Source organism: Mandrillus leucophaeus, unplaced genomic scaffold, assembly GCF_000951045.1.
Source record: "Mandrillus leucophaeus isolate KB7577 unplaced genomic scaffold, Mleu.le_1.0 Scaffold1, whole genome shotgun sequence".
NCBI lineage: Eukaryota > Metazoa > Chordata > Mammalia > Primates > Cercopithecidae > Mandrillus > Mandrillus leucophaeus.
In genome coordinates this window covers 7,870,144-7,887,495 of record NW_012098097.1, presented here as the reverse complement: position 1 = coordinate 7,887,495, position 17,352 = coordinate 7,870,144, and the positions used below count along the sequence as shown (strand labels likewise).

Here is a 17,352-nt window from a genome sequence, read left to right as displayed (position 1 = left end):
TTTTTTTTTTTTTTTTTTAGTAGAGACAGGGTTTTGCCATGTTGGCCAGCCTGGTCTCGAAGTCCTGGCCTCAAGCAATCTACCTGCCTTGGCCTCCCAAAGTTCTGGGGTTACAGGCGTGAACCACCACACCCGGCCATATTTCATTTTATTTCTAATTATAGTGATGGGATCTCACTGTTTCCCAGGCTCATCTTGAACTCTTGAGCTCAAATGATCCTCCTGCCTCAGCCTCCCAAAGTGCTGGGATTATATAGGCATGAACCACTGTGTCTGGCCTCTTGTGTGTTTCATTTGTGCAGCATACGCATTAGGACTAGCTGTGTTTCAAGCACGAAGTGGCCATACATGGCTGATGTCCACTGTGTTGGGCAGTGCAGGTTTGGATAATTGGAGTCACATAATATGGGGATGTGGAAGCCCCACCCTTTCTGCCTTTGCCATCCGTGTCCAGTCCCCACCCTCACCCAGCAAGGACTGCACACAGCTGCTGGGGAGAGGAAGCAGAAGGAGTCAGGCTCCCTGGGGTTCAGGACCTAGCAAGGCAGGTGGCCAAGGGCTGGGGCAAAATGCCTTCAATGTGAACATCTTTTGGAGAGGATGGTCGTGGCTAGGGCTGGCTGGCCTGTCTGTGGCCTGGTTTAGACTGCAGGGTGGGTAGTGTGGGGTGGTAGAGGCCTCTAGCTGGGCTGTGATCTCTGGGGCCAGGACTGTCCCTTTCCCACCTGGTTCACCCTCTGGCTCCATCTCACAAATCTCAACTGAGGCAGTTCCGAGAACACATTTGTGAACAAGACAGCCCCGGTCCCTGCCCTGCAGAGCCCTCAGCCTAGGGAGGGAAAATGACACAAGATAAGGAAGTGTGCAGATAGATCAGCGTGGAATGTCAGGCTGGGTGTGCCCCCAGGGTGGGGCCCCAAAATACATCTCTAGTGACATGACAGCTTGACGTTCTAGAAAGATTTAAAGTCCTGAGTTTGTATCCTTGCATGATCATTTCATTACTGGGGAACTTGGGCCAAGTTTACAATCTTCTTTGAGCCTCAGTTTACCTATCTGTAAAATGGGGATGATCTTGTCTGTGTCCTGCCTCCCTCATGGTATGGGGGGACTGGCATGGGTGGGATGCGTGTGGCTGTATAAGCAGGACAAGCTGTCTTCATAGTCGAGGGGTGAGGGTGAGGCCTAACTGCCTCCCAGGACTCTGCACGCAGTATGGCCAGTGTGAACTCGGCCTCTTGGGCCTTGGACTTCCTGGCTCTGCAGGGGTCAGGGAGGGATTGGGAGCAGGAGCCTGTTGTTCCACCCAGGCCCAGGATGTGCAGGGATGGCTTGGTGGGGTGGGGGGCCGAGGAGTGAGCTGGCCCCTCCCCTACAGTATCCCCCTACCTCAAGAGCCTGTCCATGGTGACTGCCAACAAGTTGCTGCACCTGCTGGAGGCCTTCTCCACCACCTGGTTCCTCTTCTCTGCCGCCCAGAACCACCATCTGGTCTTCTTCCTCCTGGAGGTCTTCAACAACATCATCCAGTACCAGTTTGACGGTGAGGCACCAGCCTGAGGCCCTGGTGATCAGGGTGGCCAGTGGGCCTCCTTCCTACCTAAGGAGGGCACAGCCCAGGAGGTGGCCTCTGGGAGGTGCTGTACTGCTTGCCTTCTGCCCCCAGTTCATTCATTCAGTGTACATTTATTGAGCATCTATAGTGTACCTGGGTACAGGGGATACAGTGGGGAACAAAGCTTTGCTTCTTGCCCTGTGGAGCTCACAGCTGGGGCTGGAGGCAGGGAGGGAGGCTTCAAACAGATGATTACCCTCTAATGGACATCTGAATTTTTTTTTTCCGATGGCATCTCACTCTGTCACCCAGGCTGGGCTGCAGTGGCGTGATCTTGGTTCACTGCAATCTCCTTCCCCCAGGTTCATGCAATTCGCCTGCCTCAGCTTCCTAAGCAGCTGGGATTACAGGCGCCCCCCAATATACCTAGCTAACTTTTTGTACCTTTAGTAGAGACAAGCAATCTGCCTGCCTTGGCCTCCCAAAGCACCAGAGTTACAGGCATGAGCTATTGGGCTGGGCTTTCCCCTTTGCAGGATTTCACCATGTCAGCCAGGCTGGTCTCAAACTCCCGACCTCAAATGATCCACCTGCCTCGGCCTCCCAAAGTGCTGGGATAATAGGCGTGAGCTGCCACACCTGGCCTGAAGTGTGATAAAAGGGAAGTGCAGAGTAGTAAGACCCTGATGGGCATCTTAGCAGCCTGTCTGCCCAGTGTCGCAGACACCCGGCTGCCTGCTGTCACTTCAAGCCTTGCCACTCGTTAGCCCTGTGACTGGGGCACGTCACCTGACCTCTCCGAGCCTCAGTGCCCTCATCTGTAAGTTGCTCATAACAATGGTTCTAAGAGTCCTGGTCTCAGAAGGTATTGGGAAGATTGAGCAAAATAACCCCCAGAAGGCACTTAGCACAGTGCCTGGCAACTTAAAAATGATCAATTTTTATTATTGCTATGTCCAAAGTCAGTCAAATTTGCAGTGATCTCTGAGGGAGAAATAGGGGTAAGGTGGGACAGGAGACAGCACATGCAAAGGCCCTGGGGTGGGATGTGGAACTGAAAGTGAAGAGTATGGCATGAGGCGGACCAGAGATGGGGAATGGGGCCTGAGAGCTGGGAGAAGTCAGCAGTGGGGGATGGACGGCAGGCACACGCCACGTTATCCTCCGTGACTCCTCCTGGCCACCATGCTTGGGGAGAGTCAGAATACTTAACAGCTGGCCTGCTGTGGACGCTGCCATGCTGGGGCCTGTCCTCCTTGCCAGGTGTTAGCCCTTTAGTGCTGGGTTGTGGAGGGGGACTCAGAGGCACTGGGGCAGGGGTGTTGTGGGGTGCTCTGGTCTGACATGCTGGGATAGCCATAGTGGGCACACATAGCCAGTGCCAGCAGCCCTGCCCCAGCACTCTCTCTTGGGCTCCCTGTACCATCTCCAACCCCTTGGGCAGACACCCTCCTGTCCTCCAAACTCCCCCTTCCAGGAAGCCCACCCAGATTGGACCGGGGGAGCTGGAGGGGGCCTTCCTGAGGTGAGGCATGCTCCCTGCCCATAGGCAACTCCAACCTGGTCTACGCCATCATCCGCAAGCGCAGCGTCTTCCATCAGCTGGCCAACCTGCCCACGGACCCACCCACCATTCACAAGGCCCTGCAGCGGCGCCGGCGGACACCCGAGCCCTTGTCTCGCACCGGCTCCCAGGAGGGCACCTCCATGGAGGGCTCCCGCCCCGCCGCCCCTGCAGAGCCAGGCACCCTCAAGACCAGCCTGGTGGCTACTCCAGGTCTAGTGCTAGTGGAAGGGAGAGGAGCGTGGATACCGGTGTGGCTGGGGGAGGGACACGGTCTCAGGGTGTCACCCCCATCTCTGGCAAATAGCGTGGCTTGTGTATGGAATCCGAGGGGATGGGGCTGGGCAACAGGGATGGGGGGAGGGTACTGGCTGGGCTTAGCATGTGTAGCTTGGTGTTGGGGGCAGAGCCTCAGGGCGAGTGTAGACTCTGGAGGGATGAGCACAGGAGAGGGTGTTGCAATGATCAGACACTGCCTCTAGAGCCAGCGGAGGTTCCAGAGGGAAGCAGGAGTAAAACAAACACAAATAAAAAGTAAAGTGGGTGGAGGAAGGGCTAGAAGGGGCACTGTGGAGGGGGGTCCTCACTCCCACCTGTGCCCTGCCCAGGCATTGACAAGCTGACGGAGAAGTCCCAGGTGTCAGAGGATGGCACCTTGCGGTCCCTGGAGCCTGAGCCCCAGCAGAGCTCAGAGGACGGCAGCCCGGCCAAGGGGGTGGGTGATGGGGACTCCTGGAGCCAGGCGTGGCTGGCCCTTCCCTTCTCCCCTGGCCTCTGCAGTGGGGGCTGGGCCGGGGCACTCTGGGGTCACCTGCAGCAGAGGGGCAGACACCCAGTGCCCAGGACATTAGGGCCAGCGCTGCTGACTCCCTTGGGGGTGGGGGCCTTTCACAGATCCCTCCCTTGTTTACTGGTCCCGGCGAAGCCCTTGGCCTTCAGACTTCTCATCTCTCCGCCTTATCTGAGCTGGCCTTTACCCAGCCTGCCCTGTCAGCCGCTGGCCCTAAACCCGTCACTAGGTTGGGCTGGGCCTGGGGCCTGGGGCAAAGGCTGCTGGGCTGGGCCTTCCCCTTTGTGGGATTTCCAGCTGTCAGTGGAGAGGGCTCATTGCCCCCCACTCTACCCCTCACCCAACCCTGCCATCCCTCACCCCTGTTCTTTTCTGGGGGCCAGGAGCCCAGCCAGGCATGGAGGGAGCAGCGGCGACCATCCAGTTCATCAGCCAGTGGGCAGTGGAGCCCAACGCCGGAGTGGGTGAGGGACCCCATGCCAGGCGAGCAGGGGCTGGGGTTTGGGCAGATGGTACAGGGGCGGGAGCTGGGTGGGGGTTCCCTGGCCCAGGGAAGCTCAGTGAGGATGGCAATGAGTCCGAATCGAAGGACCCTGGCGTAGCAGCCTGGCTCCGGCTCGGTCCTTCCGGCTGGTGACATCCCACGTGTTCGGCCTCTCTGGCTCGGTTGCTTCCTTTGTCTCCACTGTTGCCAGAGTCCCCAGCAGGATTAAGCCCCAGGCGCCCTCAGTGCTCTCTTCCTTAATAAATCACTCTTTCCGACTTCCTTCCCTGAATCTCATCCCCACGCCCTGTGTCTCCTGAGATCACGCCAGTTGCACTGGAACAGGGATAACTGCCGTTCCTGCCTGACCACGCTGTTGTGAGGGCTAAAGGCGACAGTCTCCCGAAAGGCACGTGGCACAGCCATGGCTTAATGCGGAGCCATGGCGCTTGCCATCAATAACAATGAACTGTTCCGGGGTCCTGCTTGGTGCCAGGCTCGTGCTGCAGGGAGCAGGGGTGCTTTCTGCCTTGGGGAGCCTGTGGTTCTGGGTCAGGGTCAGGCTTGCCCTGCAGCCTCCAGGGGTTGCTTTCTCAGCCCCAGGAACCCCATCCCTCCCCAGGTCCTCTCCTGGAAGTCAAAGCTGCCGCTGCAGACCATCATGAGGCTGCTGCAGGTGCTGGTTCCGCAAGTGGAGAAGATCTGCATCGACAAGTGAGTCGGGTGCCAGCAGGGCCAGGGGGTGTGGGCGGGGCCGGGGTGTGGGCAGGGCCAGGGGTGTGGGCAGGTGGACTCTGGGCGGGGCCAGCCTAGGCTTAGGTGGGTGTATGATGGGAAGCATGGGTCTTGGGAGTCCAGAGTGAGCCCTGTGCTCCTCTAGACCACGTGAGTGTGCTGGAGACACCCCTCTCCCTGCAGGGGCCTGACGGATGAGTCTGAGATCCTGCGGTTCCTGCAGCATGGCACCCTGGTGGGGCTGCTGCCCGTGCCCCACCCCATCCTCATCCGCAAGTACCAGGCCAACTCGGGCACTGCCATGTGGTTCCGCACCTACATGTGGGGCGTCATCTATCTGAGGTGGGCCCCGGCGGGTGGGGTGGTGTCCGCCTGAGAGCCTGCCCAGCAGGGCTCAGCAAGGACCTCAGCTCTGGGCCCCACCACCCATGGTGGACTTCATGTCAAGACAGTCAACTAAGGCAGCCTTGCCTGGTTGAGGGTGGCACCTGCAGCCCAGGGTGGGACATCGCGATGGAAAGGGTTGGCTTGGCCATTCCTGCCACCCAGCTCCTCCTGGTGCCTTGTCTGCAAGGTGCCCCAGCACCTGGGTAACCCCCCACTTCCTCCACAGGAATGTGGACCCCCCTGTCTGGTACGACACTGATGTGAAGCTGTTTGAGATACAGCGGGTGTGAGGATGAAGCCGACGAGGGACTCAGTCTAGGGGAAGGCAGGGCCCTGGTCCCTGAGGCTTCCCTGACCCACCATTCTGAGCTTTAAATTACCACAATCAGGGCCTGGGACAGGCAGAGTGGCCGAGTCCTGAGTGTCAGGCCCCAGAGACCCCTGTGGCCAGGACAATGTGGACCGACTCTGATCTCCCTCAACCCCTAGGCTGGACTCACAGGAGCCTCATCTCCGGGGCTAAGCCCCCACCAGAGACCACTGCCCCCAATAGTCAGACTCCCCCTTTAAGACCTGGCTCAGTGCTGTCCCCTCAGTGCCCACCCACTCCTGTCCTGCCCAGTGCCAGAGGCAGAAGCCATCAGGTCACTGTGCCCTAAGGGGTTTGACCAAGGAACCATGGGCTGTCCCTTGAGGTGCCTGGGCAGGGTGAGGGGGTGCTTCCAGCATCCTAACCCGAAGCCAGCTGTTTCAGGCTCCAGGGGAAATAGGTGTGGCCAGGCTGCTCCTCAAGGAGGCTGGGAGCTGGCTGACTGCAAAAGCCAGGCTGGGGCACCTCCCGTATACTTGAGCATGGTGTGGGGTGGTGAGGGTCTCCCACTGTATTCTCCTGGTCTGTGGAAATAGCCTGGCTCCCTCTTACCCAGTAATGAGGGGTAGGGAAGGGAACCGGGGGGAGCCATTTAGTCCTCCCTGCCCTGCCCACTGCCTGGATGGGGCGATGTCACCCCCTCATCCTTCCCCCAGCTCTGGCCCCTGGGTCCCGCCCCCCAACCCCCTGTGTCAGAACAATCTTTGCTCTGTACAATCGGCCTCTTTACAATAAAACCTCCTGCTCCACATTCTGACTCTGCGGTTGAGGCGAGGGGCCGGATGTGGTTCTTGTCTTCACTGGAGCTGGGGACTCTGCACCTCAGAGGGCCCCCAGTGCATGACTGGGAACCAGCATTTGTTATTTTCTTGGGTGGGAAAGCAGGATTAGATCCTGTCACCTAGGGTTTGGGGCCCCTGGGCTGTTGCCACCCAGAGAAAGAGCCCACAGGAGAGGCCATGGGGCCACCCCAGGCAGCTACTGAGACAGCGCGGGCAGGGCTGTGCTTGCTAGTGATTCACTTCGGTGGCAGGGGGCGGCGGGGGGGCATGAGGAGGAGGGCAGAGCCTCATCTGCAGGGCCAGGGCTGCCCTCTCTGGCCTCGCCCCAGGCAGAGCCCACTGTTTGCACTGGGCTCAGGGAGATGGATGGCCTGCCACACCTGCCCTTTCCCTTCCATTCCTGCCCCACCTGATGGCTCAGGAGATCAGCCCGGGGCCACAGCCTGCATGGAGAGCCAGCTGCAGAATGTCACTGGGGGCTCTGTCCTAGACAGACGGTGTGCTGGGGAGGGGTGGGGGTGGAGAGACACGAGCCCCGACCTGTCTCTCCCACCTCCTCCCCTGGATCAGACCAAGGAAGAACTGGGTGACCCTCCTGGCCCAGGAGGACAGTCCCAGGAGCAGGACTATCCCAGCCCCACAGCCCTACCCAAAAGGACCATTCCTTCCCACCATGCCCGAAGGAGCAGTTCTGTTCCTGGGAACAAATGCCACAAGCCTGAATGCAAAAAGTCGATCAAACAAATAGGGTTTATGCCGCAGGAGAGAGCTGTTGAACCCTGCCTGGCACCTAATGAATGAGCTCATTAGGAGATAGGTGTGTGGGGAAAGGAGCTGGCCTCCCAGCTCGGAGCTCTGAGCTCTGAGGATGTCCAGAGCCACACTAGGACCAGGTGCTCTTCTTGCAGCAGGGGGCAGACCCCTGAGGCCTGGCTGGAGAGGGGCGCCCCTCGCTAAGCTCCCCAGACTCGGTCATGTAGGTCTGACCCTCCCAGAGAGTAGCCGTGAGGGGGCCCCTGTCAGCCTCCTGGGGTGCACCGTTGGCTCGCTGATTGTGGTGGAAAGGCAGGCGGCAGGCATGTGCCCAGGCCTGGCCATGGGCATCAGAAGCTCAGTGTCCAGGCCCCTGCCCTTGGCCTCTGACTATAGGCCGTGCCCTCCCCTTCAGTGAGGCTCTGGAGGGCAGGAGGCTTTGGGAGCCTCAGGCTGGTCTCTGTACCTCAGAATGAGGCATCTGGGCTACCATCTTCCCTGCCTTGGCACTTCAAGGTTCTGCCGGGGGTGGGCAGCCTCAGGCCCCCAGGTAGACCTCCACCAGGCCTCCCACAGAGTGCATGCGGTAGAAGACCCCCAGAGGCAGGCCGAAGTTGACGATGGTGAACCATATCTGGTAGCCGTAGAAATCCTTTTCTAGCCCATTCTCAAACTCCGGGTGTATGCCAAATGCAGGCATCATCCACAGCTGGGGGAGAGGACGTGCTGAGTTAGGGAAGGGCTCTCCTGTGCCCTAAGGCACTCAGTTCAGGGGAGGCAGCCCCCAAACCTGCAGCCCCTTCAGTGCCACCCCCACCTCCCACTCAATCTTCCTCTAACTGTTGGGCTTTCAGCATGAGCTCTTCTTTCCCCAGATCTTTCTCACTCTACTGCAGAAGGCCTTGGCCATCCCCGCCATCTCCGTGAGCTTGCCTGTGGCCAGCCTGAACTTCAGATGGGTCAGGAGACCCCGGGCTGCCGCCATGTGTGGGGAGAAGCAGGAATTCCCAGCGTGCCACCTGCTCTGTCAAGCTGGGCACCCCCACCCTGTACCCTGAGCTCGGGCTTCACTCCTCGGCTAGCTACTTTTTATTTTTATTATTTATTTATTTATTTGAGATAAGGTCTCACTCTGTCACTCAGGTTGGAGTGCAGTGGCAGGATCACAGCTCAATGCAGCCTCAACCTCCCGGGCTCAAGTGATCCTCCCATCTCAGCCTCCCAAGTAGCTGGGACTGCAGGCATGCACTATCATGCCTGGCTAATTTTTATTTTTATTATTATTATTTTTTAAGAGATAGAGTCTCACTCTGTCACCCAGGCTGGAGTGCAGTGGCACAGTCTTGGCTCACTGCAACTTCTGCCTCCTGGGTTCGAGCGATTCTTGTGCCTCAGCCTCCCGAGTAGCTGGAATTACAGGTGTACACCACCATGCCTGGCTAATTTTTGTATTTTTAGTAGAGATGAGGTTTTACCATGTTGCCCAGGCTGGTCTCCAACTCCTGGCCTCAAGTGACCCACCCACCTCAGCCTCCCAAAGTGCTGGGAGTCACCGTGAGCCACTGTGAGCCACTGTGTCCAGTGAGCCACCGTGTCCAGACTAATTTTAAAATTTTTTTGTAGAGGCAGGGTCTCCCTGTGTTGTCCAGGTTGGTTTTAAACTCCTGGGCTCAGGGGATCCTCCTGCCTCGGCCTCCCAAAGTGCTGGGATTACAGGTGTGAACCACTGTGCCCCGTCATTTCTGCTAGTTATAACCCCCTGCCCCCTCCTACCTTCCTGTCCAAATTCTACCCATTCCTCAAGGCTCAAATCAAACCTTCATGAAGCCTTCCTTGGCTATACAGACCCGCAGTTCCTTTGCTGAGCTCCTAATGCACTTTAGAGCCAATTTATCCTCTGCCTGGACCAGAGGTTTCATTTCTGGGGTATGTTTTCAGTGCATTGAGTGCTTGGGGTCAAACAACCCTGAGTTGTCCCAGCCCTGCTACTTACAGGCTGTGGGTACTTGGGCAGGTCCAATAACCTAAGCCTTAGTTTCCTCCTCTGTGAAAAGGGACAGCAATAGTGTCTGTTGCATGGAATTACTGTGATGATTCAATGAGGTATGGAGATATTGCATAGAAAGGTGTACCTGGGATATCCACCAGAAACTGGGCAACCATTATCAACATCTTCCACTAGGAATGTCTTAGAAAATCAGGTACTTCCTGATTTCTTTCTTTGACTGAATCCAGGGATGATGAATTCAGTGGTGTCTTCCCAACTAGATGGGAAGTCACTGGAAGGTAGAAGTCTTACGTACTTGTTTGTGAAGAGCACTTAGCCAAATGCTTGGCACATTCATTCATGCCAGGCACCTTGTAGGGAACTGGGGGGACACTCTTAAGCAGCATCAAGCTAGTTGGAAAAAGATGTGTCCTTGATCCATCCCTTCCTGAGTGAGGCTTTCTGGGTCTGCCTGGCGCCTCTATCCCCCAGGCCCCTTAGCCCAGTCACTTACTGTGATATTGCAGAGGATGAGGAAGAGTGAGATCTCCTTGAGGGCCCGCCGCTTCCAGTTGAGGTGGCTGTAGGAGTGGATGTAGGCCAGTGAGGCCCGCTGCAGGCCCTGGCCCAGCTCCAGCAGGGAGCCTCTGCGGGGAGGCTCAGCCTCCTGCTTTCTTGCCAGGCCCTCGGGAACTGCCTCCCAGAGTGGGCGCCGGTGCAGGCCCTCGATGATGAAGAGGTTCTGAGCGATGTGCTGCAGGATGAGCAGCAGCGAGTAGGCCAGGATGAGGCGGTTGAGCAGCTCATGCGGGTGCTTGGCCACAATGGCCACAATGGAGAAATAGGCGATGCCCATCTGGCCCAGTGCAGCACCCATCAGCAGCACCACATCCAGGCTGCGGGTAGGGTTCTTGACCGTGTCCAGCTCTCGCTCCTCCAGCCCGTGTATGGCTGTGCCCGCCAGGCATGCCAGGCTCATGGCGGGCAGCACAGCCACATAGAAGGCATAGTAGAGAGTGAAGTACTGGTAAGCAATGGCAGAGCCACTGGCCTCGATTTGGAAGAGCACAAAGACGCACACGCCTGCCAACAGCACCAGCAGGCCCAGCAGCAGCCCGAAGATGGCCCCGTGCAGGTGGAAGGGCACAGTGCCAGGGTGGGCACCCATGTGGGGTGCCACACTGCGGCCCACATTCTTCCACATGACAAACAGCACGGCACAGCAGATGAGGCAGTACTCAGTGCTGAAGGGGTACAGCATCAGGAAGCCCCTCCGGAAAGCTTCACACACGGTGGCATTGAGGCACAGACAGGTGTTGGTCTCATTGCCTGGTGCGGGGGGCAGGGTGGGAGGGGCAGACATTCAGGCAGGCCCTGCTCTGAGGAGACTGGCTACACAGATCCCTCCCATTCCCTGGAATACACCAGAGCTGAAAGAGACCCAGTCGCTCATTTTATGGATGTGGAAACTGAGGAGATCAGAAAAGAGATCAGAAATCCCACAGAATGGCCATTCTTTTTCAGAGGAATTGAAGACTTGAGATGCCAAACTTATGTAAAGCATTAAAAACATGATGCCAGCCAGGCGCAGTGGCTCATGCCTCCAATCCCAGCCCTTTGAGAGACCAAGGCAGGAAGACTGCTTGAGCTCAGGAGTTCAAGATCGACTTGGGTAACATGGTGAGACCTCATCTCTACTAAAAATAAAAAACATGGCCAGGGGTGCTGGCTCACGCCTGTAATCCCAACAGTTTGGGAGGCTGAGGCAGGTGGATCACCTGAGGTCAGGAGTTAAAGACCAGCCTGGGCAACATGGTGAAACCCCGTCTCTACTAAAAATACAAAAATTAACTGGGCATGGTGGCACATGCCTGTAATCCCAGCTACCTGGGAGGCTGAGGCGGAAGAATGGCTTGAGCCCGGGAAGCGGAGGTTGCAGTCAGCCAAGAATGTGCCATTGCATTCCAGCCTGGGCGACAGAGCGAAACTCCATCTCAAAAACAAACAAAAAAACAAAAACAAACAAACAAAAAAATTAGCCAGGTGGCACACGCCTATAGTACCAGCTATGTGGGAGGCTGAGGTGGGAGGATCACTTGAGCCTGGGAGGTTGAGGCTGCAGTGAGCCGTGTTCCCATGACTGCATTCCAGTCTGGGTGACAGAGTGAGACCGTGTCTCAAATAAACCAAAAACCCTCACGTGATGTCTCTGGTGCCAAAGGTCACCTCCACAGATGACTTCCTGGGCTCAAGGGAAAACCCGTGGCTGTGACAACTGAACCCAGCGATCGGCCTTAGCAGCACTCAGTGTCTGGCCATCAGTCATTAGTACCTTGGCATCGCTGTCCTTCAAAGCACACAGCATCACCTGGAAGAAGCTGGGGCCAAAAATATCTAACCTGAATCTAATCAAGATTTTGTCCATACTTCCCATTCCAAGGAAAGGTAAGGGTGAGGGAAGCGAGTTAAACACTGCCAGGAGGAAGAAACCTGACAAGTCTCAAGGTCAGTGGGAAAATACCAATTTAGATTTAACCAAATGCATTGCATGTTTGAACAAAATGTCTGTAAAAGACATTTCTAGGTGGCTCACGCCTGTAATCCCAGCACTTTGGGAGGCCAAGGCGGGCAGATCATGAGGTCAGGAGATCGAGACCATCCTGGCTAACACAGTGAAATCCCGTCTCTACTAAAAATACAAAATATGAGCCGGACATGGTGGCGGGCGCTTGTAGTCCCAGCTACTCAGAAGGCTGAGGCAGGAGAATGGCGTGAACCCGGGAGGCGGAGCTTGCAGTAAGCCGAGATAGCACCACTGCATTCCAGCCTGAGCAACAGAGCGAGACTCTGTCTCAAAAAAAAGAAACAAAACAAAACAACAAAAAACAAAACAAAAAAACAAACAAAACAAAATACATTTCTGGGATTAACTGGAGAAAGTGGGATATAGATTGATTCAGAGGATAGAACGAAGTTGAAGGATTTTGTTAACAACCATAATAGCATTGTGGTCATGTAGGGGAATATATCTGTTTTTAAAGAGATGCACACTTGGCCCGGCATGGTGGCTCATGCCTATAATCCCAGCACTTCAGGAGGCTGAGGAGGGAGGATCACTTGAGCCCAGTAGTTTGAGACAAGTCTGGGCTCAGAATTTTTTTGTGGGAACCCATCTCTGCAAAAATTTTAAAAATGAGCTGGGCATGCTGGCATGTGCCTGTGGTCCCAGCTACTCAGGAAGCTGAGGTGGGAGGATAGCTTGAGCCCAAAAGTTTGAAACTGTAGTGAGCTATGATTGCACCACTGCACTCCAGCCTGGGTGACAGAGTGAGACCCTGCCTCAAAAAAAAAAAAAAAAAAAAGGATGCATACTGAACTATTTTGAGATATAATGTCATGATTTCTGTAATTTAAGTACTTTAGCAAAAAGTAAAAATAAGTAAATATGGCCAAATGTTAATAATTATTATGCCTAGGTGATGGGTATGTCTTGTTCTTCTACTCATTTGTAATGCTTGAATTATTTTATTTTGTTTTATTTTATTATTTTATTTTATGACAGTTTCAGTCTTGTCACCCAGGCTGGAGTGCAATGGCACGATCTCAGCTCACTGCAACCTCCGCCTTCCGGGTTCAAGTGATTCGCATGCCTCAATAGCTGGGTAGATTCTCCCAAGTAGCGGGGATTACAGGCACCCACCACCATGCCTGGCTAATTTTTGTATTTTTAGTAGAGACAGGGTTTCACCATGTTGGCTAGGCTGGTTTCAAACTCCTGACCTCAGGTGATCCGCCTGCCTCGGCCTCCCAAAGTGCTGGGATTATAGGCGTGAGCCACCGCGCCCAGCCTTAAATTATTTTATAATATCAAAATCCATGATGTCACTTGGCAAAAATTCTCTCTTTGCACTGCTTTTCTGAGAAACGCAAGCAGAGTATACAGAATGCCCACAGTACACAGGCGTGTCGTGACTGATGCAGCGGGTATGTGAATATGTGGATGTGCTGGGAGGGCTGGGCTGCAGGGCGTGATGGTGATGCCGCCCGGGGTGGGGTGGGGCATGTACATACAGGTGTGGCTCAATCCTACAGAGCAGTGTTCCCATGTTGGGTATGGGATGCAGCCTCTAAGATAGGAGGTGAGGCATATGGGACAATCTTGGGAGTATTTTTCTGCCCAGAAATCTTCTGTCCCACCTGATTGATAAAGCCAGGCACCTAAAATTGTATTAGGAAGACATTCCTTTCAACCCTGGAGGCTGTTGAGTTGCTTGCAAGTAAAATGCAAATACCATGGGTGGGGTGCATACCTGAAGGACTTAGTGGCTAGCTCAGCCGGGATCAGTGGCTGGCTTGCTGACGACTGGAGTGGGGTGCACGGCGTCAACACCTGATGGGGTGGGATGGGGACCACTGGCAAACTTCAGTTTTCTGTTGATTCCTAATCTGGCCTCTAGAGTTTACTCCCAACTATAGACTTACTGAGCCTCACCTGTTTTAGGGAATGTAGCGTGTGTGTGTGTGTGTGTGTGTGCGTGTGTGTGTGTATGTGTTTCAGGGCAAGGAAGACCTGGTCTCCTTTCCATACCTGTGTATTTTTCCATGAGGATGCCAAGCTCAGCTTCGATCTCTCGGTGCATGGAGTCATTGGTAACGGCCAGAACCCACAGCAGCAGGTTCGTGGCCAGGGTCAGCATCAGGCCACATCTGGGGGAAGTGCCACACTCTTCTCACACACCCTGGCCGGCTCCCCAGGCGCCAAACCCTCACCATCCGCTGTTGTTGGGCAACCACTCACTCCCAACCACTCACTCCCTAGTGTCACGCTGGCACTAGGACACAAGAGGCAGCCCTGGGGCCACCTAGGACACATCCCAGACTAACCTATAGCCCCAGGGCCACCCTGACCAGGGAAGTGGTGGGGAGGACAGAGAGGCCAGAGGGTTTGGGAGGGAGAGAAGTCTTACCTAGTGAAGTTGGTCTGGACCTGAACACAGTCTTTGCAGTGTTTCCAGAGCACCCAGGTCTGAAAGAGACAGGGCCTTGAGCCCAGGGGCTGGTGGAGGTGGTGGGACCACAGTGCGAGTTCCTGGGGCGCATGCGTGTATTTACAGTGAAAGACACAAGGAGAAAGACTGGGTCGGAATCTTGGCTCTACTGCTTCTTGCTGTGTGGTATTGAGTCAGTGGCAAACCATCTCTGAGCCTTAGTTGCCTCAACTGTGAAAAGGGACAAAAAAACCCACCCTTTGTGTAAATGCCTTCTTGTTGGGGAAATAAGACGGTGGGAACAAAACAGCCAACACAATGCCTGGCGACAAGAGAAACCTAAGAGGAAGCTGGAGATTGTATTCTTATTTTTTTTGAGACAGAGTCTCACTCTGTTGCCCAGGCTGGAGCGCAGTGGCACGATCTTGGCTCACTGCAAACTCTCTGCCTCCTGGGTTCAAGTGATTCTCGTGCCTCAGCCTCCCAAGTAGCTGGGTCTACAGGAGTGTGCTGCACCCGGCTAATTTTTATATTTTTAGTAGAGACAGGGTTTTACCATGTTGACCAGGCTGGTCTCAAACTCCTGACCTCAGGTAATCCACCTGCCTCGGCCTCCCAAAGTGCTGGGATTACAGGCATGAGCCAATGCGACCGACCGAGATTGTATTCTTTTTGTTTTGTTCTGTTTTTTGAGACAGAGTCTTGCTCTGTCACCCAGGCTGGAGTGCAGTGGCCCAATCTCAGCTCACTGCAAGCTCCGCCTCCCGGGTTTAGGCCATTCTCCTGCCTCAGCCTGCCGAGTAGCTGGGACTACAGGCACCTGCCACCTGGCCCAGCTACTTTTTTGTATTTTTTTTTTTTTAGTAGAGACGAGGTTTCACCGTGTTAGCCAGGATGGTCTCGATCTCCTGACCTCATGATCCGCCTATCTCGGCCTCCTAAAACGCTGGGATTACAGGCTTGAGCCACCGCACCCAGCCCTGAGATTTTATTCTTAAGACGAGGTTTGTGCATCTAGGGAGTGTATATTCAGGGATACGCCTACATACACATAGGCAGCTGGACTTCTAAATGTCTACATTTGGTGCCACGGTGTGTGTGTTGATGCAGGAACCCATGGGTATGTGTGGACGTGGACACTTGTGTGAGGGGCGTGGTGTGTGCGCAAAGACCCTGCGGCATTAGGTATTTGCCTATGTGGCTGCTTCTAGGCACAGGTAGTGGGAGGTGTGTGCACACCATGGGTAGATAGTGTATGTCCCCGGTGGTGTGGGGACGGGAGAAGCCTGTCACCTGGACGCCGATGAAGACCATCTCGATGACAGGGAAGACAAGCTCCAGCTGTGACTTGCAGCGGATGTGGCTCACATCGTAGCCCACTCGAAAGATGTTGAGGCAGAAGGTGCAGGTGCCGAAGAGCACTAGGGAACCTGGCCGGACGTGCGGGCGGGCGTTGGCACCTGCCCGGAACCGGCTCTCCCTTCCCACCCTGCCCAGCACCCCAGCACCCTGACACTCACCCCGCACCCAGAGGGGCCCCGCGTGGGGATCTTGGTAGAGCACGGCGTGTGGTCGGCGGGTGGTGCTTGCCACGTAGTAGAGAAGCCAGAGCAGGGAGAGGACCTTCAGCGTGGCCAGCAGGATCCACACGTCGCCCAGAGTGACGGCCACCTTGTTGAAGATCATGCTGCAGATGAAGGCCCCGCCCAGGAACACCACGTTCAGGGCCAGGAGCCCCGAGAAGAGTTGCCCGGCCTTCTGGGCTTGTCGGTCCCGCCGCAGTATCAGGGAGAAATGCCGCACCAGCCAGGACTTCTGCTGGAGCGGGTCGGTGGCCGCTCTCTCCTTGGCCCCCATATCCACTCGGTTCTCCTTATGTGGGGCTGCTTCAGTCTCCCGTGCTTCTGAAGAAGGCATGGGTGTAGCCTCAGCAGAGTCTGGAGATGGAGAAAGGGTCCTGGGTTCAAGTCCACCCCCCCCCTAACCGCTATGTGACCCAGGGTCAGCTATGCGGCCTCTCTGGTTGGGACACTGGAACTAATAGCAGCTGCCCCACCTACCTTACAGGACCTGAGGAGGTTCAAACAGACCAGGAGACCCTATGGAAGCCCCCTGTGCTGCACATAAACATGGAGAATTAGTTTGACTGGCGTGAGGATCACGTCCTCCCTGTCCACCGCACTTCCTGACTTGTGCCTGATCCTAAAGTGAGCGTCTGCCTAGTGCCTGGTCAGTTTCCAGGGCTGTGATTTTTTGCCATCGAAAGGCAGCGGTGTCCTTCCGCCTTCCGGGAGGAATTTCACTTCCGACACCAGGGAGGGCAAGTTCGTGGCCTCTCTTATTCTGACCCTGATTGGTTGGCAAATGATTGCCTAAAATGTTTTGCAGAGAAGCATCCTGAGGCTGTGTCTGGGCTTGGTAAGAAAGAATGGTGTGATCTGAAACAATACTGTATTACGGGAACGTACAAGAACCTATACAGTTACTTTTTTTTTTTTTTTTCTGAGATGGAGTCTGGCTCTGTCGCCCAGGCTGGAGTCCAGTGGCGCTATCTCAGCTCACTGCAAGCTCTGCCTCCTGGCAGATCACGAGGTCAGGGGATCGAGACCATCCTGGCTAACATGGTGAAACCCCGTCTCTACTAAAAATACAAAAAAATTAGCCAGGTGTGGTGGCTGGCGCCTGTAGTCCCAGCTACTCGGGAGGCTGAGGCAGGAGAATACAATCACTTTTAAAAGGTCTAGACCAGCAGTCCCCTCCCCAGCTTTTTTGGCACCAGGGACCAGCTTCGTGGAAGACAATTTTTCCATGGATGGAAGGTGGAGGGATGGTTTCGGGATGAAACTGTTATACTTCAGATCATTGGGTATTAGATTCTCATAAGGAGTGGGCAACCCTTCGATCCCTCGCATGCGCAGTTCACGATGGGGTTCGTGCTCCTGTGAGAATCTGTTGCC

At 55.4% G+C, this 17,352-nt stretch overlaps 2 protein-coding genes across 4 annotated transcripts in view; one reads left to right on the top strand and one right to left on the bottom strand.

Moving 5' to 3' along the window:
* HID1 (HID1 domain containing) overlaps positions 1–6,636 on the top strand; it is a 15,717-nt gene extending 9,081 nt beyond the window's left edge. For both annotated transcript variants that reach the window (XM_011976118.1, XM_011976041.1), the window contains exons 12-18: positions 1,379–1,543; positions 3,105–3,332; positions 3,728–3,834; positions 4,293–4,373; positions 5,016–5,107; positions 5,312–5,470; positions 5,742–6,636. In XM_011976118.1, the coding sequence (XP_011831508.1) occupies positions 1,379–1,543; positions 3,105–3,332; positions 3,728–3,834; positions 4,293–4,373; positions 5,016–5,107; positions 5,312–5,470; positions 5,742–5,805 (896 nt within the window). In that variant the 3' untranslated portion in view covers positions 5,806–6,636. The remainder of the gene's footprint in view (positions 1–1,378; positions 1,544–3,104; positions 3,333–3,727; positions 3,835–4,292; positions 4,374–5,015; positions 5,108–5,311; positions 5,471–5,741) is intronic.
* Positions 6,637–7,399: 763 nt separating this feature from the next.
* The window catches only part of OTOP3 (otopetrin 3), a 15,550-nt gene continuing 5,597 nt past the window's right edge, over positions 7,400–17,352 (bottom strand). The window contains exons 2-7 of one of the 2 annotated variants that reach the window (XM_011975938.1): positions 15,916–16,332; positions 15,689–15,825; positions 14,375–14,433; positions 13,996–14,114; positions 9,922–10,736; positions 7,400–8,129 (exon numbers count right to left, since the gene is read on the bottom strand). In XM_011975938.1, coding sequence (XP_011831328.1) covers positions 7,959–8,129; positions 9,922–10,736; positions 13,996–14,114; positions 14,375–14,433; positions 15,689–15,825; positions 15,916–16,332 — 1,718 coding nt within the window. In that variant the 3' untranslated portion in view covers positions 7,400–7,958. The remainder of the gene's footprint in view (positions 8,130–9,921; positions 10,737–13,995; positions 14,115–14,374; positions 14,434–15,688; positions 15,826–15,915; positions 16,333–17,352) is intronic. The other variant, XM_011975868.1, reaches the window with a different exon arrangement.